The sequence below is a fragment of the Psammomys obesus genome, unplaced genomic scaffold (assembly GCF_907164565.1).
Source record: "Psammomys obesus unplaced genomic scaffold, mPsaObe1.curated_primary_1811, whole genome shotgun sequence".
In the NCBI taxonomy this organism is placed as follows: domain Eukaryota; kingdom Metazoa; phylum Chordata; class Mammalia; order Rodentia; family Muridae; genus Psammomys; species Psammomys obesus.
Genome location: NW_026596034.1, coordinates 686,988 through 711,931, shown reverse-complemented (window position 1 = coordinate 711,931; position 24,944 = coordinate 686,988). Strand labels below are relative to the sequence as shown.

Genomic DNA, 24,944 nt, shown 5'->3' with positions numbered 1-24,944 from the left:
CTAAATTGGTTGACTTTAACTTCAAAAAGTTACAAACTTCTAAAAGTTACAGAACACTGGTAAGGGTTAAGTAGGAGAAAACTGAACCTTACTACGGAACTGGGACAGTGGTTGTTACCTGGTAGTTAGGATTATTGATCATTGGTGGTCTCCAGATGCCTTTGTATTTTGGGTTATCTATCATGGGAGCTTTCCACTCGCCACACCCAACTTGACAGGCTGGATTAGGCATAAGTGGTGCCTCCCATTCTCCATCCATGTCTTCATTCCTGAAGTTTTTAGGGCAGAGGCGATATAGTAACTTCCAGTCTTTTCAGTAAGCAATAAAAGTTAGCAAACAATCAAGATACTTTAGGCACCTTTTATGGAATTGAAGAATGCTTACCAGTCGTCAGGTTTCTGAGCATTAGGATTGGGGATAAATTTTGGTTCATCATCAAGCCAGCCATCAGGTTTAACAGCACTTGAGTCTTCTATTTGGGCAGGTTCATTTTCATCCCTATAAATACATTATTACAATAATGTATTTACTATTTTAAGAAGTTCTTAAATACACATGTCAAAGTGTCCAGAAGGTTATGTCCAGAATATCATTTGGTCTGTGTGCTTACTAAGGGCATCTTATACTCCAACACACACACACACACACACACACACTCTCTCTCTCTCTCTCTCTCTCTCACACACACACACACACACACACACACACACACGGAGTAAGGTGTCTCCAGCCAAGCTAGGCACATGCAGCAGTACACATGCCTATCCAAGCCACATCCAAGCCATTCGTATCTCTTTAGGTAACTTATTTCTTTTCCATTAAGACATCAGTCCTTCCCTCTGATTCTAGCCTATCAGGTCTCATCATGACTGGCTGCATTGTCTTCCTCTGTGGCCTGGTAAGGCTGTTCCCCTCTCAGGGGGAGGTGATCAAAGAGCCAGCCATTGAGTTCATGTCAGAGACTATTCCCCTTACTAGGAAACCCACTTGGATACTGAGCTGCCACAGGCTACATCTGTGTAGGGGTTCTAGGTTCTCTCCATGTATGGTCCTTCGTTGGAGTATCAGTCTCAGAAAAGACCCCTGGCTCAGTTTTTTTTTTTTTTTTTTTTTTTTTTTTTTTTTTCTCCTTTTTGGGCTCCTTTTCCCCCCCGGTTTTTTCTGTCCCCCCCCCCCCCCCTTTTTTTCATAAGATTTCCTGCACAAAGTTTGGCTATGAGTCTCAGCATCTGCTTTGATACCCTGCTGGATAGTCTTTCAGAGGCCTTCTTTGGTAGGTTCTTGTCCTGTTCCCTGTTTTCTGCCTCTTCCGATGCCTATCCCATTTGCTTTTCGGAATGAGGATTGAGCATCTTACCCAGGGTCCTCCTTCTTACTTATTAGCTTCTTTTAAGTGCACAGATTTTAGTATGTTTATCTTGTATTATGTAGCTAAAGTAACACATACTTAGGAAGAACACCCTGGGGAGTATGAGCATGCTGAGCAGGAGAATGACTGAGATGTCACCGCTGTGAAAAATGGACTTCACAACATCATCACCTCAGTCATGGCTTCCCACACAGACCTTAAACTGCAGAACAGACTAAACTGGATTCTGCTAAATGCATAACTCGGCTGACCTGACCCCAGAGTAAGTCTCTGAACATGTACAGCAAGCAGACATCAGCAATCAGCATTTGACACAGCTTTCCTTTTAGCATCTACACACACACACACACACACACACACACACACACACATACACACACACACACACAGAGTAATAAAAAATTTCTAAAAATAGTTGACAAACTTAAAATGCTACATCAGCAAAGAAGTAATAAAGGACCAGGTGCTGAGTGAGATTAGGGAAGTGTGAGTTAAAACAGTAGGATTCTACTGCAAACCTTTTAGAATGGCCAAAAAGGAAAGAAAACAAAAACTGAATAAAATGATGCAAATGTAAAGCAGCAGAAACCCTGTGCAAGGCTGGTGGGAATGCAAAATAAAATAGTATGGGCCTCAAGAAAGGCTGGCATTTTTCATCAGTTTATACACACACACACACACACACACACACACACACACACACACACAATTTCCTCAACAGTCCATCAATTTCATTCCTAGGCATTTACCCTCAATAGGGGAAATTTATGTCCCTCCAAAGTTCTGTTTGTAAATGTCTATTACAAGTTTACCTGCAATTACACAAAACTGAAAAATCATGAAGATTTCTGTGACTAGATGAACCTGTGCCTAGGTTCCTGGTATGGAGCGATTGCTACAGACAGAAGCACCCACAGAGGGCAGGCTCAGGAGCCGGATGCAGAAGCCAGACCCTGTAAGAGTTCATTTCTGCAAAGCTACGGGGACAAAAACCTCCTCAGGAGTGCAGAAGGTGAGGGTCCTCCTGAGAAGGTAAAAATGGCATAGATGCCTGTGTGTCCACAGAGCTACACACTGCAAATGCAATTAGCAGCATAAAATTTATATTTAAATAAACCTGAAAAAATTAAGTAGAAGCCAACAAATGATATAAAATAAAGACAGTAATAGTGCTGAATAAGCTGGGAGTGGTGGTGCACGCCTTTAATCCTAGCACTCAGGGAGGCAAACGTAGTTAGATCTGTGTGAGTTGGAGGCTAGCGTGATCTATAGAGTAAGTCCAGGACAGCAAGGGCTATACAGAAAAACCTTGTGTTGAAAACAAAACAAAACAAAAACAACAGAAAAATGCTGAACAAATAGTTGTTAGTACTGGACAGACAATCATTTCAACAAGCATGTAAAATCATTTTATAGTCTCACAGGAAGTGAAAAACAAACTTTTTTTTTTTTAACTCTTAGGATTTGTATTCACACCTTTGTGAAGTCTCCTTCCAGCTGGGAGACAAATGGGTGACAGCATAGACATGGCAGCAGTTTCAGGGGTGCTGTCTCTCTTTCCTTTTGTTGTGTGATCGGAGATGCCAAGAACATCCGGAAGAGGTGGGGAGGTCGGGGAGGACTGGGATCAGCCATTTGAGCTGCTTAGGCAGCCTCTCAGCAAACCAGAGTCAGAGCCCTACAGCTAGGCCACCTCAACACCCTGCCCTAACCCACTGACCTAAGAGTCAACATGTGTTGTTGACTTTGCTGGTTAGTTAGTTAGTTAGTTAGTTAGTTAGGGGATAGCACAACCTAACATGGTGGTTCAATATAAAAAGAACTATAATCTATTTAAGCAAACTTTAATTAAGAGTTATGCAACCAACAGAAAAAAAATATGTTTCTTAAGAATAAAAGTCCATGGTCTTTATACAAAAATCACAAAACATATCTGAAGGACAAAGAATAGCTCAGGAGAGAGAGGGATAGGGCACTCATCAACCCAATACATTTCAATTAAGGGAAACCTTCACCTAGAATGCAAACTACACAAACAGTGAGTAAATATAAACAGTGCTTCAACAAGTGGGTGTGAGTGAGTCCCGTGTAGATTTTACAAGATGTTGACAATGCAGCAACCTAAAGCCAAGTCATTATTAAACAGAAAACAAAACAATACAAGAAACAATGTTGCAGGATATTTGATCCCATTGTGATCCCCACAATTGTGAACTATAAAACCTTGTTTCTTTGGTGTGGTTGAGCCCTATCACACACCTTTAATTCAAGAACTTTCCATTTATTGTAAACTGGTGAGTATGGTGTGGTTCACCCAGCCTTAGCACACACCTTTAATCCAAGAGCTTTCGGTACACTGGACTTAATAAAGTTAGCCCTGGGTCAGGAGGTGGAGCAAGAAACCAGCTGACAGGGATTAAAGAGTAGGAGGGATTTTGGGTTGAGGGGTTTAAGTCAGTATGGAGAAGAAGAAAGAGCTATTAGCTTAAGCTCTGGCTTTAGGTTCTGTGTCAGCAACTCAGCTCCCTGGCTTTTGGGGCTTTGAGCTAGCAAGCCTTTGTTTGTTTGTTTGTTTTTCTTTTGCTCCTGGGCTGTCCACTAAGCTAATGAGCCTTTTGGGATTTTTTTTTCCATCCAGACCTGAGCTGAGAAGGAAGGTTAGCTGCTTACTTTTTCTGACTCTCTGAGCTAGCAGGTTTGAGATTTCCCTTCATTTAAACAACAAAACCAACCAACCAACCAAACCACCAACCAAACTGAAACAACAAAAAACACAAAATAAAACCAATCAGCCATCCAAACCAACCAACCAACCAACCAACCAACCAACCAACCAACCAACCAACCAAAACCAATCTACAGCTCTAGAGAATACCACACACATATGAAGAATAGCAAGCCAGGAATTAAAATGAAAGCCTTGGTGTTTCTAACTCATGGATCTTTCCACAGAACTGATATCGTAAAAAATAAGCACATGATGAAAAAAGGAAACAAAGTAAAAATAAAGAAATTTAAAACTAAAAAGATAAGAAAATGCAACATCAGTTTCTGAAAATTATGTCATACAAACTCACTAAAGCAAACAGTTTTAAGAGCTTTTTGTTGTTATAACAGTTTCACTGGCTGTAAGTGCCTCTGACGCTGGGCCGTTCAGGTTAGACAAGGCCTTGCACCTGAGTTCTTTGCTTACCAGTCGTCCGGCTTGACTGCAGTGGGATCCGGGATTTTGGCTCTGTCATCCCACTCATCTGGCTTTTTATCACTGGGGTCATCAATTTCCCTGGGTGGGTTGATAGGCGGGACCACATCCTCTAGCAAGCTCCCTTGGTTCACAACTTTCTGATCGATTAATATTTCAAATGTATCATCCGGATTCATCACTAGAGACAAATTTCAACACTGTATAGTTAATACCCAGACAGACATTGTAAGGGCAACCTTCTAAATAACAAAGTGACCTAAAGGTTATGGATACAATTTTCTCCTAACTATGAAAAACCAATGTTCTGAATCAAAACATGCTTAAACCACTAGCTACAATATTTTCTAAATTAAAGATAAGATCTGTTTAAAGTGAGGTTAATAATTTTTTTCAACATTAAAAAAGTCCACAGGAAAAAATATCCAACAGCTAGCTAACCCTGGTGGGGACTCATGGTCTAAAAGTGTCTCTTATTTACAGTTACAGAATGTGGCCCAATCTTCCTCATAGTAAAACAACCCTGTCAGACTTAAGAGGTTGCAAGTATGTTGCAAAGAACTCAACTGTTTCAGAACCACTGGAGAGCACCTGACCTGGTGTACATGCCCTAAGACACCGATTTTCCTACAAATGAACACTTTCCTACATCAACCCCACCTAGGGTAGGGCTCCATGTCAGGAAAGCCGCATCACTAAGTGGCTTCCATTCAGTAATCTCCTCTTCTGACCCCTCCTCCACCGTCCCACTGGACACAACTTATCTTCTCCCAAAGACAAAGACAAAGACTTTGTGCTTTCTCCTGAAAGCACAAAGTCAGCATCTCCATGGGAATGAGAGTACTCTTGAATGAATCAACTAAGGGTGTACCAAGGGTATAGAGGTGTGTCTTCCTGTCTGTAAAGAACTCTTTCAGATCCACATCTGGAGGTTTGGCATGCTTTTCTTCAAAGACTCCAGTTTTGGGATGTTTGTATCTGAAGATAAAATGAAGTTTATAATCTTCTCCACATTTATCTGGTCCAAACATGATGGTATAGGATGTTTTATCATAAAAGTTTTCCTTCAAAGAGAGATGATGGCCCCGATTAGTCCAGAGCAATAGTGCAGTGTATGACTTTCTCTGTTCTGTCCACTGTGTGGAGTTTAGAGACTCTATTAAATGCCAACTTATCAAAGAACACAAATGACATAAAGGAGACGGCAGAGTGAAAACTTTTGCTTCAAAGTGATGTGTTACTTTATAAAGGCACAGGCTACTTCCTGAAGGTCCAGGGAAGAGCTCAGACAAAAACTTCAAATGCTTTATGCAAATAGGTATTAGCAGTTCCTGGAAACTAGGCATATTTATGACCTTAGACTAAAATGATTATTTATTACCATTATTCAGGAAGATATCAGGAAATGACCCTTCTAGATAAACAAGTGCTCAGACACAGAGAGGTATTCCAGCTTTCTTTCCTTGTGGAGTCTGTGCCTCCTGCAGCTCCAATACTGCCCTGGCCACGTGACCAAGCTCATGCAGTTGAATGAACTTCCTAGCCCTCTGCATGCCATGAGGTCACATCTCAAGTGTGGAGATGAAAAGTTCCTACCTTAAAATGGCTCTGAGGATTCACTGGTACTTAAAGGAATTCAAGCCAATTATGTCTTTGCCACCCTGAGACCTACAAGACCTAACACAAGAGCTTCACTGCACCCTATGCCTCTCGCTTACCTAATCCTAAAGCCAGAAGTGCAGAAAGCAGTTTCTGATATGCACATCAGCAAAGCCCTCTCAACAATGTCATGTATCCTTACTTCTGTTAGAGACAGAGCTGACACTGTGACCTTTTCTTTTGCAGAATGCTGTAGGAAATGTCCCCAACCTATCGAACTACAAAGCTACTTTAGCCTTTTCTGTGTGTTGGCAACACAAAACAGCTCAGCTTTTAATGTGGGCTTTGTGCTGCCATTTGACTTCTCTGAACAAACTTTCAAGAAACTGCAATTTTATATCTCATGAGCATCTCTATGCACCTGTCACTTCTACCCACAGACAGAGCACACTTATTTATGTTACTAAAGAGCACAGAACTGATGTCTTCATCATGCAATGCAGCCGTGTATGGATCTTGATGGCAAACTGTAAAGGCCATGTAAACTCACGTTGGAAAAAGATATAGTTACTTTTTTCAATCGAAAGTGAAATATTTAGTTAGTTGTTGTCAACCACTTCTTAAAATACTTACTGACTTTAATAAGGTGTTCTTAGATATTAAAATGTCATACCAGAATCAAATCATCAGTGTCTGCTAGCAGTTTAATGTATGCACCTCCACAATCAATACCATCTTGAAAATTTACTTCATATCTAAATGGAGGGAAAAAGAACCACACTGCTGATAAGTAACGTTACTCATTGCTTGTTAAAGTATAATGAATTACTCTCAATTTCCTTAAGCATAATTATTTGTCATTACTACCAAGTTCATCCATATAAATAGCCACAACTTACACAAAGTGAGCAGAAATGTTCCTCTAATGCTATAAGTGAAGTAATGATCTTAAAATATTTAAAAATAATTGCAACCAACTGGAGATAAACCAACCTTATTATTTACATAATTTTCCCAGCAAAAATATTAAAGTAAAGGTAAAGAGATTTTAATTCAAACTGCAACAAGAAACCTCAGATTCTGATGTAGTAAGTTCCTTCTACATTCTGCTTCTTGAAGGAGCTGGATATCGAATCCAGGGTCTCCTACAAGGTAGGCAAACACTCTACTACTGAGCCAGTGCCAGCCTCCATGCCTGTATTAACCTAGCTACCACAGGGTTCCCAGAAACTGATGATGACTTTGGAGATTCAGAACCCAGCACTGATTTTTATTTTAATTTGGCTATACCTAAACCATTCACAATAGTTTTAATTTATTGAATTTCTCTAGCAAAGAGGTCTCAGAGTTTCGCTCAATAACTTGGAGTTCACCTCAAAATAGCCATGAAAAGGAAAACTTCCACTGTCTAGTGTGATGGCTAAAAACTCAAGTCTCTCATAGATTTACAACCTACTAGAAGTCTCAGGCAATTTTTTTTCTTTTTCTGTTTTAGTTTTTTTTTGTTTTGTTTTGTTTAGTTTGTGTGTGTGTCTTTTAGGTTGTGTTGCTAAGGTGATAAAACAAAGGGTTAGGTGTCTGATGACTTAATGAATCCCAAGTGAAAACATCCCTAAAGTAGCTGCTAAAGTGAAAAATAGTAAAAAACTGAAAAGGAAATCGTTTTGTTAAGTGAAGTGAAACAAAACGATAAAAACTTTGGAAACCATGTGCAATAGAGATCATTTAATGAATATACAACATGCCAGCTTTCCAACTGATATATACACTTGGATCAGAAAGGAAATGGGGGGGGGCTGTGAGTTATTGTGTACATATAACTTTCAAGCATACAGAGATGCCGCCTGTGCTGTGCTCTTTCCCAAGCTACCCATAGGAGGGGCTCTAAGCACAGACTCCCAAGTGAAAAAAGACAGAAACTGCTTCTTGATTCTCCCACCAGCCCTGCTAACAGCCTGTGTGAGCAAAGTCATCTAACAGCCTTTGAATTCTGCTTGCTCACCCATGATATGGGGCTTGGTCCTCGCTTCAAGAACTCAAAGTGATTGTGATAATGCAGAAATAAAAGCTCAAAACAGTCACTTTCTGTTATGGAACTTTAGCAAAAACAATTTAAAAAACAGTTTAAAAATAAAAGAAAATTTGTTTCCCCTAAACCATAAGTTTTACTTAAAACACAACTTGACAGTTTCTTTGAAGAACAAAACAGAAGAAATGACACCTGCTGTGGCTTAAAGGTTGTTATTTTCAGGAAAATTAAATAAAAAAGATATCACTATATTCCAGGTGACCTAAGAACCAAGGGTCCTCCAGGAAGTGTAAGTGATAGAAGGCAGAGCTTCACAAACAGCTCTACTGACAGAAACACTGCTTTGCTGTCCGGCCAGACTCAGCTCAGTCACTTTGTCCTTTCTTATCCTACAAACTTTCTGTTTCTGAACAGCAACTCTGCAGGGCCTGTCTGCAAACACTGTAATTCCAGATACTTCAGAGATGGAGACAGGAGGCTCCTGAAGTTAAGTCCAGCTTGGACAACTTGGTGAGACCTTGTCTCAAAATAAAGAATACAAACAGCTGCAAATCAGAGGCAGACCATTTGCCTAGCACACAGCAAGCTCTGGTTTCAACACCCAGGACCATGAGAAACAAACCCACAAACTTACAAACATTAACTTGCTTGTATAAGTCATAGGCAATGGACTGGAGGGTGAGCCAAATGTCTCTCATCAATAAGCACACTGCTGCTAACCATCATGCCTCAGGAAACTGAGGGTGCATACACAGCATTTGTACTAACCCTGATTTCTCTGGGGCATTGTTTACTAAAACATTCTATGAAATAGTTAACAGGAGAAAACCAACTTACATGGTCAAGCATGCTCGAGGAAAACAATAGTAAAGCTACAAATGTTTTAATATGTAGAACTTCTTAAAATCTTGCCTGGGCTAATGTCCTTTCTTCTTAGGCCAGACCATCTTTAACTTTCAAAATCTGTACCATCTGTACACAGCATGCACAGGCTGGGTATTTCTCTGGGATCCATGCACTAACCTGAAATCAGAACTAATCTGAAATCTAACTAATCTGAAATCAGAAATGCTTCAAAATTCAAAACACTTTAGAACTACGTGGTCAACCAAACTATTTCAAATCAGATCAGATTTAGGTGTTTTGAAAAACTGAAAGAAATTGAACAACAGCAACAAAAAGCCCCCTCCTCAAAAATAACAACAACAACACCACACACACACACACACACACACACACACACACACACACACACACATACACATACACACACACACACCAAAAAACCAAAACCAAACCAAAACCCCACAATTGCTGATTTATTGGAGTTCTGAGGGAAAGTGTGAAACCTACTAGGGGTACAACAGAGATGCAAATTGAAGATCTGGGACAGACCCATAAAGAAGGGTTAATGCACATAGTGTGCCATCTCTCAAGCTTTGCAAGACCAACTTTAAATCCAAAAGGCCTTAACAAGGTGGAGAATGGGCCAGTAGGAGGCAATGCCAACTAATGCTGTGGGCACTGACCTGTTTGCAACAGAAGAGGCTCACAAACAGCCTTTACAAACCCAGATCAACTTAGGAAACCCACACCGCTGAATTACCCTAAAGCTGTGCAGTTCATGTAGGGCCAGACTCTGCTCAGACCCCTGAGGAACAGCTCCATCTAAGGACTTGCCTACTGTGGTCCCACAAAGCAGGTGAGCAGTCCTACCCATTTACTTTCATCCTGGAAACACCAGGGAGCCTGCCCTACACAGAGCCCACCAAAGGCTCCAAAGAAGGAGCAGAGGCAAATCAGTTCTCAATTCCTGAAAGCATCTGGCATCCACCTTGAGCACTCACCTCAGTCTACCAAGGTCCTTCAAAAGCAAAGGACATTCTTCAAGCAAAGAATGTCTCCCAGACCCGCTAAAGCAGTGCTTTTCAACTTGTGGGTTGCGGCTTCTTTGAGGGTTGAGCAACCCTTTCACTGGAGTTGCATATCAGATATCCTGCACAGCTTTTCTCAGGAAAAATAATGCAATAGACCCACACATATATTTCTTAAACGAAGATACATACATGAGCAAGAAATGTATTAAAAAAAATGTGCACAAGCATGAAATCAGGAAAATGTAAACCAAAACCCTACCCCAGGTGGAATGGCTTTAATGAAAAACAGAAAATAAAAACCAAAACCACCCTCAAACAAACCACCACCACCAACAACAACAAAACAACTGCTTATGATGTCAAAAAGGGTAATTCTTATATATTGATGGTGGGACTATAAATTAATACAGCCACTATGAGAAATGGCACCAGATTCCAAATGAAAACCAGAACTGCACCATGAGCCATTTATCAGCTCTCCCAGAACTGAAACAGTCCCAGGACGTGTAACCAGGCCCTGAGATTCCTGCCCTCCCAACATTTACTCAGCGCCATTCTCAACTGCCATGATGTGTAATTAGCTGAGGTGACCACTGATACGTGGCTAAGGAGGAGGTGGTCCATATGCCCAGTGGGATACTGTTCTGACATGTAAAAGGATTAAACAAACTTTTATTCACAACAGCACAGCTGGAACCATGGAACATCATGCTAAGTAAAATAATTCCAGCAAAAAAAACCCCAGGACATATACCACACGCTCTTACTCTTTTTTGGAAGGTAAAATATTGACATAATAGAAGTGAAAAGGAGTCGCTGGGGATTTAAAATTGAAAGGGAGAAGATGGAAAGAGAGAACAAAGGCCAGGGAGTGAAATACACCTAGAAGGAGAAAGACGTTCTACTCTGCCCTGCAACAGGAGGTGATGACAGTGACTTATGTTCTAGAAAGAATCAGAAGACAGGCTCTCATCACAACTGTGTGATAATGCTTAAAGAGACAGAAATGTCCATTTCCATCAAACACTGACTGTGACACATATTAAATGATCAAACACCACATGGGCAGTACATGTGTGAAAATAAGATTTGAAACAAATATTGAACAAAAAAAGTAGTGCAAAATTGTTCTATAAAGAAGCGATCACAGTGGTTAGAAAAATGTTCCAAATTTCAAAGCAATTCAGATTTCAGATTAGGTGTGCTCAACATGCGTTGACATGCACACACGCTGGAAAAGGCACCATAAATTCAGTGAAAACTATGTGCCTTTAATAGCATTTAACATAAAATATTTTCAGTTTAGCCCATTGACTGCGTTTAGTTCTTGGTCCTCTTTTATTTTTTTCAAAATAACCACTTCACAGTTGTTTGAGAAATTTTTAGATATATTTTCTCATTTGCTTATTATTTGGCAAAACATTTTTTTTTAATTTTAATTTTTATTAATTATACTTTATTCACTTTGAATCCTCCCCCCCCCCCCGTAGCTCCCTCTCTTCTCCCCTCCCAATTCCACCCTGCCTCCCCCTTCTCCACGCATGCCCCTCCCCAAGTCCACTGAGGTCCTCCACTCCTTCTTTCTGATCCTAGTCTATCAGGTCTCTTCAGGAGTGGCTGCATTGTCTTCCTCTGTGGCCAGTTAAGGCTGTTCCCCCCTCGGGGAGGTGATCAAAGAGCAGGCCAATCAGTTCAAAGATACCATTTTCTTAGTGACTCACACTGAAAACACTGCATTTATCTTCTTCCTGAGAACTTGAATTTTGTATTGGTTTCCTTTACAGCCCCTTTCAAATGACTGGTGCATTCAGAAAGTGATGTTACATGCATCTAACTTTAGGAAACAGTAAGACTACTTCACAGTTCTCTAGGAAGGGCTGGGGAGATGGCTCAATAGTGAAGGTGCTTGGCATCCAACCACTAGGATCAGAGTTCAGGTCCTCAGAACCCATGTGAAATGCTGGGTGAACATGGTGGCCAGCTTGAAATTCCAGCCTCAGAAGGCAGAGGCAGGGGAGTCACAGAGCAAGCTGGCTACAGACCAGCCATGCTGTAGATGGAGAGACTCCATCTGTGAATAAAGTGGGAGAGCATCGAGGATGATTCCCAGCATCAACCTCGGGCCTACACACACACACACACCACAGAGAGGGGGAAAAAGGAAAAAGAAAAAAATTATCAAGGAAAACAAAATTCATTAATAATAAATAATACCAGTGTAGCCACTGCTATTTTAATTTGTTCAGATAATGGGCAAACCTTCCTTGATTTTACTTGGTATTGAATAGCCACTGAAATATAGGCTAAGCAGAAATGGGACCTCTAATCCCAGGAAGGAGAACTGGAGAGTCTGGAGGCCTGCCAGGTACCACTGCTTCTTCTGTAGGACACAGTAACCTGGGACAGTGCCAGACAGAATGTCGCCTGCATGCAACAGTGACTCACTTCTGTGATCTGAGTGTGTGTGTGTGGAGGGTGTCAGAGGTTTGTTTTGGCTTCACAGCCCTACAGGCGAGAGAAGGTTGGGAGTTTCTACCTGACCTGGGGGCAGTCCACAAGCAGACCATGTGGTTGATGTCAGTGCAGGGGACAGAGAAGGTCTCATGCTGGGAGCCAAAGCTATTTACTGAAGCCAAAGCCAAATAGTGAGCAAAGGTCATTTAGTGGAGACCTAAAGCTATTTAGTGAAAGAGTTACCTAAATCATGGGTGATAGATTTGTGAGGACATCTGTCTGTTAGTTTTAGAGCATCCGTGAGATAGCTTAAGAAAACATCCTTATGGTATCTTGCAGGTGCAATATTTAACCCATGAAAGCAATCTTCCTATCTCCTGCAGCAGTAATTTAGCCTTCCCCCTTTCCTGCCTTCTCCCTATGTAAGCTGGGTAAAAATTTCTAATAAATGAGGCTTTGATCAGACAAACAGACTTGGCCTTCATTCCTGTGTCTCTTGTCCTCCCCCCATTCTTTCCACCCCTCCTCTTTAGGAACCTGTTGAACCCCGCGGGTAGGGACAGTCTTTAGATAGCATGCGGCTTTAAAAAGAGCTCCATGCTTGAAGACACCAACCTGCACACACATTTTCCTGTTGAAACCAATCTGCTGCCTCTGAGTGGAGTCACTGGTCATGCTTATGGCTCTTTCCTGAATATCCTGAGGTTACTATCCTAACAGCGTGGAACTAGAAAAACTAAGATTAAAGTGGTGACTTAGAATTGTGCATACAGGATATGTGTGAGTTTATCACTAACCTGTTTGCTCCCACAGCCTAGGGTGTGGTTATGTAAACATACATTTGTACATGAACCTGGGAAGGGAAATGTGGGAACTTTTTTTGTGTGCACAGACCAAAACATAACATGCAGATGCCAACATGTACTAGCCTAACACAAATGAAAAAATTGGAACTTACTGAACTATCAAAGATTTATCGGCAAAAATAAAGGGCTTTGCGAGGACAGCAGATATTGCGTGGTGCTTGGCTTTAGACTTCAGAACCAGTCCTCTGTCACCAGGAACCTGGTTTTCCTTCAGCTCTTCTATTTCCCATCTTCCTAAAAGAGAAAGAAAAGGAAATGAGCTGCAATAGAAGACACACAAAAATTCACCTCTCAGCAGTTGTTAGCAGTGATCTTTCCCCATAAAAACTGATTATGGAAAAAAAAATAAAGCCACAAAACACATCAGAAAATAATAGTTGGAATTTGGATTTTCCCATCTTCTCCTTCCTCCCCATCCTCATTTTCCCCTTTTTCTCTTTTCTCCTCCTCCTCCCCGTCCTTTCTCTTTCTCTCCTCTCTTCTCCTTTTCTCCCCCCCCCTTTTTTCTTTTTCTTATTGTCAGAAACTGGTTTCATTTTCTTAGCTAAAACTCAGAAAACTAATAAATGACATGGCAGGTATAGTTCTTAATTGGATGCAATCAGGTTTTCTTGACCCACTTTTAACAAACAAGTAATAAAATCTGGTTTGCCTGGTGAGGCCTGTGAATCCTGCCTTCTGCACTTCTGTGTGTTCTCACCTCTGAGGACTCTGTTAAGAGCAAAGCTTGCCTTGTTCAAATACTTAATAAAAATGAATAAAATGAAATAAAGGGAGATGCTTAAAAGTGCAGATGGGACAAAGCACACCCTTAACATAGAGTGGGCAGTCTGTCCAGGGCTGACTTAGTGCGCTAGGAAACGTACAGCGCTCTTCGTGCGTTCAGACAGCAGTCCCTGCAAGTACTTAAGCTGCATTTGAAAACTCTCTCATCACACAAACCCTTTCCTGGTTAAGTCACCTAGCTGGGAGGGTTCCAGGCCAGAAAAGCAGCAATGCCCAGAGAAGCCCTAAGCCAGCAAGCCCCAAAGCCGAGCTGGGGCTCCGGGCTGGGATATCAGCTTTCAGATCTGAATGCTCAGACCATGGGTTACACAGGCTGTTAGCCAGGTGGACGGATTGTAGCCCCAAAATTTTGTGTTGGACATCACTTCTTAACTCTTCTTAGATAGAAAACAATGTTAATTTGTATAAAAGATTACAGTTTTAAAAATTATATGTCTCTCTGTTCCAACCAAAGTCAATTCAGCAAAAAGATGGTTATTTTGCTGTAATGTTTCAACTTGAAATTACTTTTATGGGCACATTTAAATCACTAATGCTTCTAGACTGCCTTTTTTCCCCTCAACAAACAAACAAACAAACAAACAAAAAACAATGAAACAACCACAAGTCTTATGATCAAAGCAGGTTGAATTTTAGTTTGTTGTTCTGTATACATTAGGATTTAAAAAGTACTTCTACATGCTTGTAATCACACCACCACTCAGATGCCTGAGGCAAGAGGATTGCATGTTTGAAGGCAGCCTAGGCTACATAGCAAGGCCCATCTTAAAGATAAAATAAATGTTGCAGGCTTCCCTCCAGCATCCCTCCAGCTTGTATCATATTGTTTTTCTAGAATGAACATTTTACTTGGCTTTTCTTAAAGAGCATGAAGGGCTTAATCACAGATGCTTAAAGCATCTGCTATCTGCTTTATAGTAAGTGATGCTGTATTTATTTAGATTATTTTAGGCAGCATGTTCCTTGGCCTCATTGTTTCTTTGAGGGGAAGAATTCTCTAGGTGGCTTTAAATTGATCTGTGCATGGTTTCTTTGGAGTGCACACACAAGTGGAGGCAATAGGGATTTGCTGGGAAATATAGAGGAAGGCAGGCGGTCATGGTCCTTATATGGTTAGAGAGACTATGAGCAGGAAATTGACAACTGAAGCATAGCACATGCTCTGATGTATCCTGCAGAGCCTGAGTTCTAGGCCAAGTGCTTCTGGGTGTGAGGATCTCCTAGACAGTGAATGAATTCCCTTTCTGGTGGTAAAGGGCAACTTTCCTTTTGGATACATGACAGCTCAGGAGGCTACATTTAAACCAGAAGGAGGACATTCTTCTGTCCTTCTCTGAAGTGGTCCTTCTAGCAAACAAAGTCTGACCCTGAAAGACTCTTCCACAGCTAAGCCTGAAGCATTAGGGGACCTGTGGCTAATGGGCAGGGCCTGAAGCTGTGGGCTGCAGTGGTGGCCACAGTCTTACAGTGCTCATTAATACATCTCTGCTCTGAGATGAACAGCACAGTGCAAGCGAGCTCACTAAGCCCAACCGTGACCTAAGAGTCAGACAAGTGCCTCAAGCAGGCAATCCCTGAAACACTGAAGAGGGAGAGGATGAACTGTGGAGGCAGAGCGGCCAACATAATTTAACAAAAATATAATCTCAAAGGCTAGTGAACATGGGTGGTGGTTATCTAAGAGTTAAATAAGTATTTTACCATCATATATAGAAATTTCTGAATCCATATCATCCTTCTTTGCTTTTGATAAGACCCACCTGTAAACAAAGGTGAAGACAGATATTTGCCATTAAAGTAAGATTTGCAATTTATAGATAAATGCGTGTAAAACTACTGATTGTGTTGGATAACACATAGCTGACTGTGTTATCCAACACAATCAGTTTTCATTCACAATCAATTAGTGCTAAGTAGTGAATCAGTTCATCTAGCCTTCATGCTATGCCAGGAGGCCGGAGTTCAATCAGCTCGGATTAGCTGGCATCTGTGGGGGAGTAAACATGCCCACCAGACCTCAGTTTCTCAGTGGGAAATAGGCATGGAGTACGCCTCTAGCTACCAGGCAGAAGGTCTGGAGCACAGAAATCAGTAGGTGTGACCATCGCAGATGTGCGTAACAGCACTATGGCTGCAACAGAGCGGCATAAGTGTCTTGTGACCCTCCGCTGTTAATATATTCCCGAGAGAGCAAGGGAATGCTGTGTTATTTATTTATTTATTTTTGCATCCTGAATTTGTCTCTTTGTAGAAATATATAGCTTTAAATTACCCCCTAAAGTCACAGGACAGCTAATTCTCCTAGACCAATAGCTTCAGAAAACCTAACACATTGAAGACCATGTAGGAATACTCACCCGGCCAGATTTCCACTGTCAAATGTTTCTGTAAAATATACTTCTCCTATAGGTCGAGGTGTCTTATATTTAATTGTCTGGAAAAGAGATTTTTTTTAAAGCTGAAGTTATTTATTTTTGCAAATATCTAAGTCATTCTGCTGGCTCAGAAACTAGTATGCAGTACATGTGGGCAACAGAACCATGGGAGGCATGGACTCTGGTCGCAGGTTTTATCATGTCTCAGTAATGTCATAACAAAACCTGTTATTTTGTTCAACTGATGTCCGTGGTGAACAGTCTTGTCGATTTTTTAAAGTATGAACTTCCAAAGTCCCCTATAGTAGGGTGCTGTTGGTATTTAAGCATTGCTTTGTAAAAAATAGTTTCAAAAGAAATACCTTTGCAGAGACTGAAATTTAACAGGGAAAGCACAATATTCATTGCAACACAGATAATAACATTTATATTTGTTTATTAAAAACCCAATAAAGAGGAGCTGAAGCAAAGGAATCTGTGAGAACTTCCTATTAATTCTCTGTACCCTTTAAGCAGAGGCTGGCACAACAGGATGAATGATTTCTAGTCAACACAGTATTAGATGTGAATATACTCACTGCTCTAGAGCAGTGGTTCTCAACTTGTGGGTCATGACCCCTTTGCAGGGGTGGGAGGGGTTGAATGACCCTTTTACAGGGATCACCTAAGAGAACTGGAAACCACAGATATTTACATAATAACTCATAACAATAGCAAAATTACAGTTATGAATCAGCAACAAAATTTTAGGGTTGAGGTTACCACAACATGAAGAACTGCATTAAAGGGCTGCAGCATTAGGAAGGGTAAAAACTGCTCCAGGGGATGGTCAAAATAGATATACCAAAATTTCTGTAAAGTTCCACAGTTTCTCATCAGCCACCTCCTCAGAACATCCACCCCAACAGCATAGACCACAGAGTCCTGGCTCAGCCCACTTTGCCCACTTTGTCACCCTTTTCCTTCCAAGTCTATCCTCCCTGTGCACATTTTCTACCCACAGAGAAATAAGCAAAAGCCATTTCCTTTGCTTCTTGAAGAACCACAAATTATGGTACCTTCCATTTGTATGGAAAAGTCTGGTATTAGAGCTAACAAAAGGCCTTTGTCTTTTCTACAGAACTTGGTACTCTTTAACCAGTGAACTCCTGTTTTGGTAGCAAAAACTTCCCATGTCCTTGTTGAGCACATGTGGACTGGGTGTCAAACACAAATTTTTGCTGTATATAGGCACTCTAAGGAACACAGTTGGAAAGGGCCACATTTTCCTCTCCACTGAGAAGAGAATACAGTATTTCATGTAATGTAGCTTAAGCCATACAAAGTTGGACATTTTATAATTGTAAAGCCAGAGAAGGGAAGGAAATGCATCTTGAGGGCTGGGTCACTCCTATGACCCTGGAAAGAATTGCTTTTAACTCACTTCTCAACCATCTTACCCCTGAGGAAGGTTCATCTTCTTTAATAGTACTCTCTTCTGAATTTTCACTAAAGTCTTCCACCTCAACGCCATCATCCATAAAGTCTGCACTGACCGTGATGAACAGAAGACCCAAGCATAGTCCAACACCTTGGAAACGCATACTGACTATCTGTGAATTTAAAGGCAGTCAGTGAAAACTCAGGCAAGGATGCCTTGTGGAAAGAACCATAGGAAAAAATAATTTCTCCTTTATTTTAGGATGCTTTAATCACTAACAACATTATTTAAAATAAACCTTGAACAAGTAAAACACCAACTTCTAACTTTCTAAGTCTTCCAAAATCAAAAAATTAGTGCATAAAAATATAAAGATGTTGGCAAGAGTGTCTGTGAGATGCAAATAACATGCTGATTTCTTGAAAAGAAAGAAGATACCATAATCTCTAAATTTTTACTTATATTATTTCACATAATGTATCTTAAGTACATACAAACTTAGACATTTTATAATTGTAAAGCCAGAGTCAAATTACATCTAAACACCAAAAACTAAGGGATTTTTTTTTATCCTACATTTAACAAAATAGTGCTTTGTTAAAATCAAACCCCACACTGTCTTGAGTACCATGATCCCTTGAGCTCATTGCTGCCATGGCCATCACCTAGTTGCTGGCAATATGTCTCTTCAAACAGTGCTTAACTGCAGTATTCAGGAGGATTAAATGCCAAACTCAACATGTTGTCTTCTTAGCAGAAGTGCTTGGCTTATGTCATTATGTCTTCACCTACTCGTATTACCATATTCCAATTCAAAATGTCTCCCTTGGTGCCAGCAGACTTCAAACGAGTACTGTTGGGCACAGAAACAATTCCATGTCATTGATTCAAACACACTCATACAATAACACATCCTCCTCCTCTTCCTTCTCCTCCTCATCATGTATGCTACTCTTTCCCCAAAGCTAACATCAACTTGAGGAAAATTTTAAAGCAGATTCTTAGAATTCTTAAGACTTTTCAGAACGCAGATGCTATAGACTAATTGGGTCTACATAAGAAAGATGGGACTGACAGAGATAGAGACGGCACAACAATCAGCAGAATTGATATTATCAAAAATGACAACAGAAAACCACAGAGACTGGAGAAACTGGAACGCTCACACATTGTTGATATGGCAATTTACCATATCAACAGCAGTGGGAAAAAGTGGCAGGTTTCAAAATGCCCAAGAGATTCCACTCAAGAAAATAACCAAAATAAAACAAAACCTATGTCTTCAACAAATACTTAGATACAAGCCATGAGAAACATTTCTTCTACCAACCCAAATGTGGACCAATGCAAATGCCCAGCAACTCATGTATCGTATAGACAAGAGTTGAAGCCCTCATACTGTGTATGCATCCATCAACAGAAAAGGAAAAGCTAGTTATGAACAATCACAAATGTTGTACCATTTCATTTTAAAGAAACAAGAAAACCTATCAAGCTGGAGAATAGATGAGAGGCCAGCTACACAAGAGCTCAGGGGGAGGGTTCGTGGGCTTATGGTTTTAGGGTGATGAAATGTCCAATGTTGGAATTTGGTAGTGGTTACCCAAGTCTATGAATATAATCACACATACTAAGTACTTGAACTTGACAGTACACAAATTATATGTTACTAAAGCAGTTTATAGAACAGATCACAAAAAGCATTGTTCTGCCTAACTACTTCAACAGATACAACTCTTTTTCAGGAGATCGAGACTTTAGATGAATGTTTGGCCAGACGACCTTGATTTCTTTTAAAGGTTGCTGGCTCCCACCCTAAGGTTTACTTTGAAAATACACATTTTCAAAACCACTAAACAGAAATATACCTTAATAGGAGCTTTCTATACTCAGGTACTGCCATCTTTATGGACAGATAGACAGACAGATACACACACACACACACACACACACATACACACACACACACACACACGACACACACGACACACGAGAGTTTGCTTCTGGGAGAAAGACAATCGCTTGGACTTGGTAATAAGAAAGTCAGCCTGTTTTCTCAATTATCCACTTTTTGGAGCAGAAGCTAACATTTGCAAATGGCAAAGCTTAGCCCTAAAAGCTTCATTTGTCCTAAAAGTCTAAGAACCATTCACGATTTACATAAACACACATCACAGTATTTTACTTGATGTGCTATTATTACTGGCCCTTCAGTAAAGGAGAGAGCTTATTGCAGAGCATTTGCCTGCATGAGGTACTAAGTTTAATCTCTAGTACCAAAAAGCAGGGGGCTGGTGCTCTGGGGGTTCTGTGGATATACTGGGAGAAAGATGGAAGGACCTGGAGAGGACAGGAACCTCACAAGAAGACCAACAGAGACAAGGTGTTACAGAGACTGAGACATCAGCTAAGGAGCACGCATGGTCTGGACTTAGGCCCCCTGCACGTATGTGGTTAATAGACTGCTTGGTCTTCATATGGGGCACCTGGTGAGTGGAGTGGGAGGGGGGCTGTTTCTAACATGGACTCTATTGCCTCCTTTTGGATCACTTCCCCCTGGCAGGGCTGCCTTGTCTGGCCTCAGGAGATGAAGATACGCTCAGTCCTGACGTAACTTGATGTGCTGGAGAGGGCTGATCTGGTGGAAGGGGAGAGATCCTCTTTTCTGGGAAAGGAAAGAACGGGACTAGGAGGAGATGGGGGGCACCCTTGGGATGTAAAGGGTGTAAATAAACTGAAATTAAAGAAAGAACAACAACAACAACAAAAAGGTAAAAATATTTTAAAAAGCCAGGCACATAGCACATACCTGTAATTCCACCATATAGGGACTTGAAGCAGGATTGCCAGGAGTTCAAGGCTAGCCATATATAACAAGACTCTTCTCAAAGATAAGCCTTCCAGCAAGTAAATGGCATAATATAGGAGCAGTAGCAAAGAATGTCAAGGCAGCAAAATGGCTCAAGAAAGACACATGGTGCCAAAATTGAAGGCTTAGGTGAAAGGGGAGAATAGACTGTCACAGCTGTTCACACACACAGACACAGACACAGACACAGCACACACACACACACACACTAAATGTAAAAAAATTAAAAGAACATCAATATCACTTTGGAACCATGTTTTCTCTTTCAAAATGAATTTTCAGTTTAAGTTCCTGGATAGTTAATATTGTCAACTTGACAGAATCTTGAATCACCTAGAGAAAAACTTGTGGGCAGGGGTTTCTAGATTGTGTTAGTCGAAGTATGAAGACTCATTCTTAATGGTTCTAGACGGCACCATGCCGTGGGCTGAGGCCCTGAACTGAAGGAAGACAAGAAAGTGAGCTGAGCACCAGTATCCATCTCTCCCTCTCCGCTTCCTAACTGCAAACACAATATGAGCAGCTGCCATGCTCCCAGCCACAATGGGCTGTGGCCCCTCAGACTGCAAGCCAGAATAAACCCTTCTCTCCTAAGTTGCTTCTATCCAGAATTTATGTCCCAGCAACAAGGGAATTAACAAAGGAGGTGTATACCTATTCATATGAAACACATTATCATATGACAATTCTGCCTTTAATTTCTGAGGGGCCTGAACAGTAGTTCCCAGAATGCCTGTACCCAGGGATCTTGCACCTGCCTCTGCCACCCCAGCACTGGGATGACAAGTGCACACCACCACACTAGCTGAGTTTCAAACTCAGGACAAATGGCTTATTTAACATATCAAAGAAGACCTGGCATCCAGGTTTTCCCAGCATCCCCCAGTTTGGTATACCCCACTGTTTGCCCTGAACTCTCCAGCCCAGGGGCTGGGCTGCCCTTTACCCATAGGCTTTTCCTTATATCATCTAGACTTCTTGTTCACCCACTCCTTTGTCTGATTCTCCCCCCCGCCCCCATTGGATCAGGGTCATGGGCTTCTGGCTATGCTCTCCTTTTTATTTACAGTAATCTCCTACCTAGGATCAGTCATGTTCTTTTCTTTCCTTTTTATTTTTTTTTCATTCACTATATTCAATGTTTGCTTCTTCCTATGAAAGCTGTTGAAGGATTCCTGAACCTTATTCAAAGTTCAGAGGTCACTTTTTAGTTGTGAGGAATTAATGTGAACTCTGAATTGTGGTATGCTTATTGTGGTCATCAAGTGAGCACTTGTAGTTAAGTTTAATCCCCAGGACCCACATGGTAGAGAACAAGAACCAATTCCCAAAAGCTGTCCTCTGACTCCCACATGCATGCTCCAGTGTTTGACCACCCTACCCACAAACAAACAAACAAATAAACAAATAAATAAAGGCTCTCTCTGTGTAGCTCTCTCTGTGAACTCACTACGTAGACCAGGCTGGCCTCGAATTCACAGAGATCCACCTCCCTTTGCCCTGTCTCCCAAGCTTTGGGATTAGTGGCATATGCCACCACACCTGGTTTAATAAATGTAATTTTAAAAATTGTAAATATGCTTGTCTATGTCTTTAGGTCCCCTTTCCATTACTATCACCTAGTCAACCAAACTGCCTCTAAATGCACACACTTGGGCTGGGCACTAGTGCATGGCCAAAGCTCTTGCCTAGCACAAAGCCCTGGCTTCACCACCAAAAAACAAAACAAAAAACCAAAACCGACCAACCAAACAAAAGCAAAACTTGACAGTATAGTCTTACTGGGCCCCTGCGGTGTCTGGCAGCTGAATTCATTAGGAGGGCACAATTTTTACCTCTCAGCCTTCATTAGGGACCTGGCCTTGCCGACCCATATTACTAACTTGTCACTCAGGGTCATTTCTACTCTGGCTAACCTTTATAACCAAACCCTGCCTTCTTTCAAGCCTAGTGTTTTCTAAAAATGCCTTAAGTTCTTAAATTTAATCCTAAATTTAAGAATTCTAAAAACTCATAAATCAAACCCTACTTTAAAAAATGTTCAGTAGATCTTGCCATATATTGCTTCTTCCAAGACTCATCCTGTCATTCTGTGTATTCACCATATAGATGTGTATGTATGTATGTATGTATGTATGTATGTATGTGTTTATATGTGTGACTGCCAAAAGAGGCCGGAAAAGGGCATCAGATATCCTGGAACTGAAGTTACGGTGAGTATCTGATGTGGGTTCTGGGAACTGAACTCAGGTCCTCTGCAAGAGCAGTGTGCGCCCTTAACCTCTCCAGCCCCAGCACTTTCCTTTGTAACACACTCACACTCTTTAAACAGATCCTCTTGTGACTCATTTTGTTGTTGTTGTTCGTTTTGCCTGAGTGAAGTAGTGGACATCACTGGCACACCTCTGGATTGTTGTCTGAAAAATCCCTGTGATTCTTTCATGAGGCTTCGGCAGCTCAACTACAGACTAACAGTATTCAGAAGCTGCCTGCCCTGATACCCTGTCACTAAGTGACTAGCACTGTTGTTCAAAGGACAACTGAACTAGTCCACTGCTCTGGGCCTCTTGTCACCCATGAAGTGAGGGGGCTGAGTGACAAGAGCTGAAATCCTATCAAAGCTGGCGGTTCCTGTTTCTGATTACACAAGAATAAAAATTTATTAGGCATCAAAATGAGCCCTGAAGCTAATTTACAGTACCCATCAGTACCTTCATACGCACAGACACACAACAAACCAACCAACTAGAAAAATAGGACAAAACAAAACAAAAAAAGACAGACCAAGCCAACAGACTGTGCACTAGAAGGTGGTCAAGATTACAATTACCAAAAGAGGGCTACCTAGAGAGATGTAAAAATTTCAGGGCAAGCAAACAAAGCAAAACACCCCATCCCATGATTTGCTATTTTATACATCCAAAAGTTTCAACATAAATCAATCTTCAGAGATGTCTTCCCATTGGCCGCATTGTTTTGCCCAATTTGTTTATTTCTCTTTATACCTTCTTTCTGTCTCCAGCTCCCAACTTCCTAGCTGTTTGCTTTTTAACCCCAAACTCCTTCAGGGCCTCTTCCTTCTGGGTGGGACAGATGTCAAGTATCTGATTGATAGTAAACAGGCTCTAGATAATGAGTCCCTAGTCATTAAGCTTTCGATGGATTCAACACACTCGGGTTCACTCCCCAGTGGCGCCCACTAGGCTCCACCCAAGTGTCTAGGGAGTGGCTAGGATTCTCTGGCCACCTTCACCAAGTGTGGGGGTGGGGTTGGGGATCCTTTTGGCTCCGTGGGCTGCATTTGAGGAGCCCACGCTGGTTTTTGTGTTTTCTAGAAAGGAGCGAAGAACTCCTCTGGGAGCGTGGGCAGGGGCTCCGTGGAACGGGGCCACAATGGCAACCTCAGCAGTGGCAACCGCTGAGATAACGGCCTCGAGGGGCGTCCGGCTGCACAGGGCGCCGGGCCCTCCCCAGCGTCAGCGAAGCAGGTGGCGGACCCTCGGGACTCGGGGTGGCGTCTGTCCCTCCACCCAGGGCTGATCTCCACCCGAGGCTGGCAGAGCCCACCCAAGCGCCTAGCTTGTTGCACGTCCAGCCTTGAACTCAACCTACAGCTTCACCTGGCCGCACCCAGCTGAGCCTTCTAGTCTCAGAATAGAGTGCTGCGGGGCATCCGGATCCGATCCCTCACCCCAGCCCCAGAGAACAAGCCGCAGGCCGACGGCCCGCGGTCCACACACCTGTCCTGCGGGCTTGTGTCCAGCAGCGGCTGCTCAGGTGTCCGACTGGCCGCTACTCGGTCCCCGGCGTCTCCCCAGACCGATCCGGCCGGCAGCCGCCCAGCAGCGACTGCTAACTGCGCGTGCGCGAGCGGCCGCGCGGGAGGATGCCGAGGTGGCCCGGTGCGCGAGCCGCCGGCTCAACCGCCGCTCGGGACCCAGCGGCCTCGCGGCAGCCTTGGGGGAATCCCAACGTCAGTAGCTCTCTGCAGCTCCAGCTGCCCGCTTTGCAGACTACTGCTCCGTTCTTCGTGTCGCGCTTTAATTTGCTCCCGGAAGGAGGATGGATGGAGAGTGATCTAATTTAGTTTAGTTCTC

At 42.0% G+C, this 24,944-nt stretch overlaps 1 protein-coding gene across 1 annotated transcript in view; it reads right to left on the bottom strand.

Annotated features, from left to right (window-relative positions):
* The window catches only part of Clgn (calmegin), a 29,499-nt gene extending 4,829 nt beyond the window's left edge, over positions 1-24,670 (bottom strand). Inside the window, exons 1-10 of the mRNA XM_055621289.1 lie at positions 24,588-24,670; positions 17,998-18,150; positions 16,541-16,617; positions 15,885-15,943; positions 13,490-13,631; positions 6,845-6,926; positions 5,444-5,636; positions 4,564-4,753; positions 386-499; positions 119-269 (exon numbers count right to left, since the gene is read on the bottom strand). Coding sequence (XP_055477264.1) covers positions 119-269; positions 386-499; positions 4,564-4,753; positions 5,444-5,636; positions 6,845-6,926; positions 13,490-13,631; positions 15,885-15,943; positions 16,541-16,617; positions 17,998-18,141 — 1,152 coding nt within the window. The 5' untranslated portion in view covers positions 18,142-18,150; positions 24,588-24,670. The remainder of the gene's footprint in view (positions 1-118; positions 270-385; positions 500-4,563; positions 4,754-5,443; positions 5,637-6,844; positions 6,927-13,489; positions 13,632-15,884; positions 15,944-16,540; positions 16,618-17,997; positions 18,151-24,587) is intronic.
* Positions 24,671-24,944: the final 274 nt, after the last annotated feature.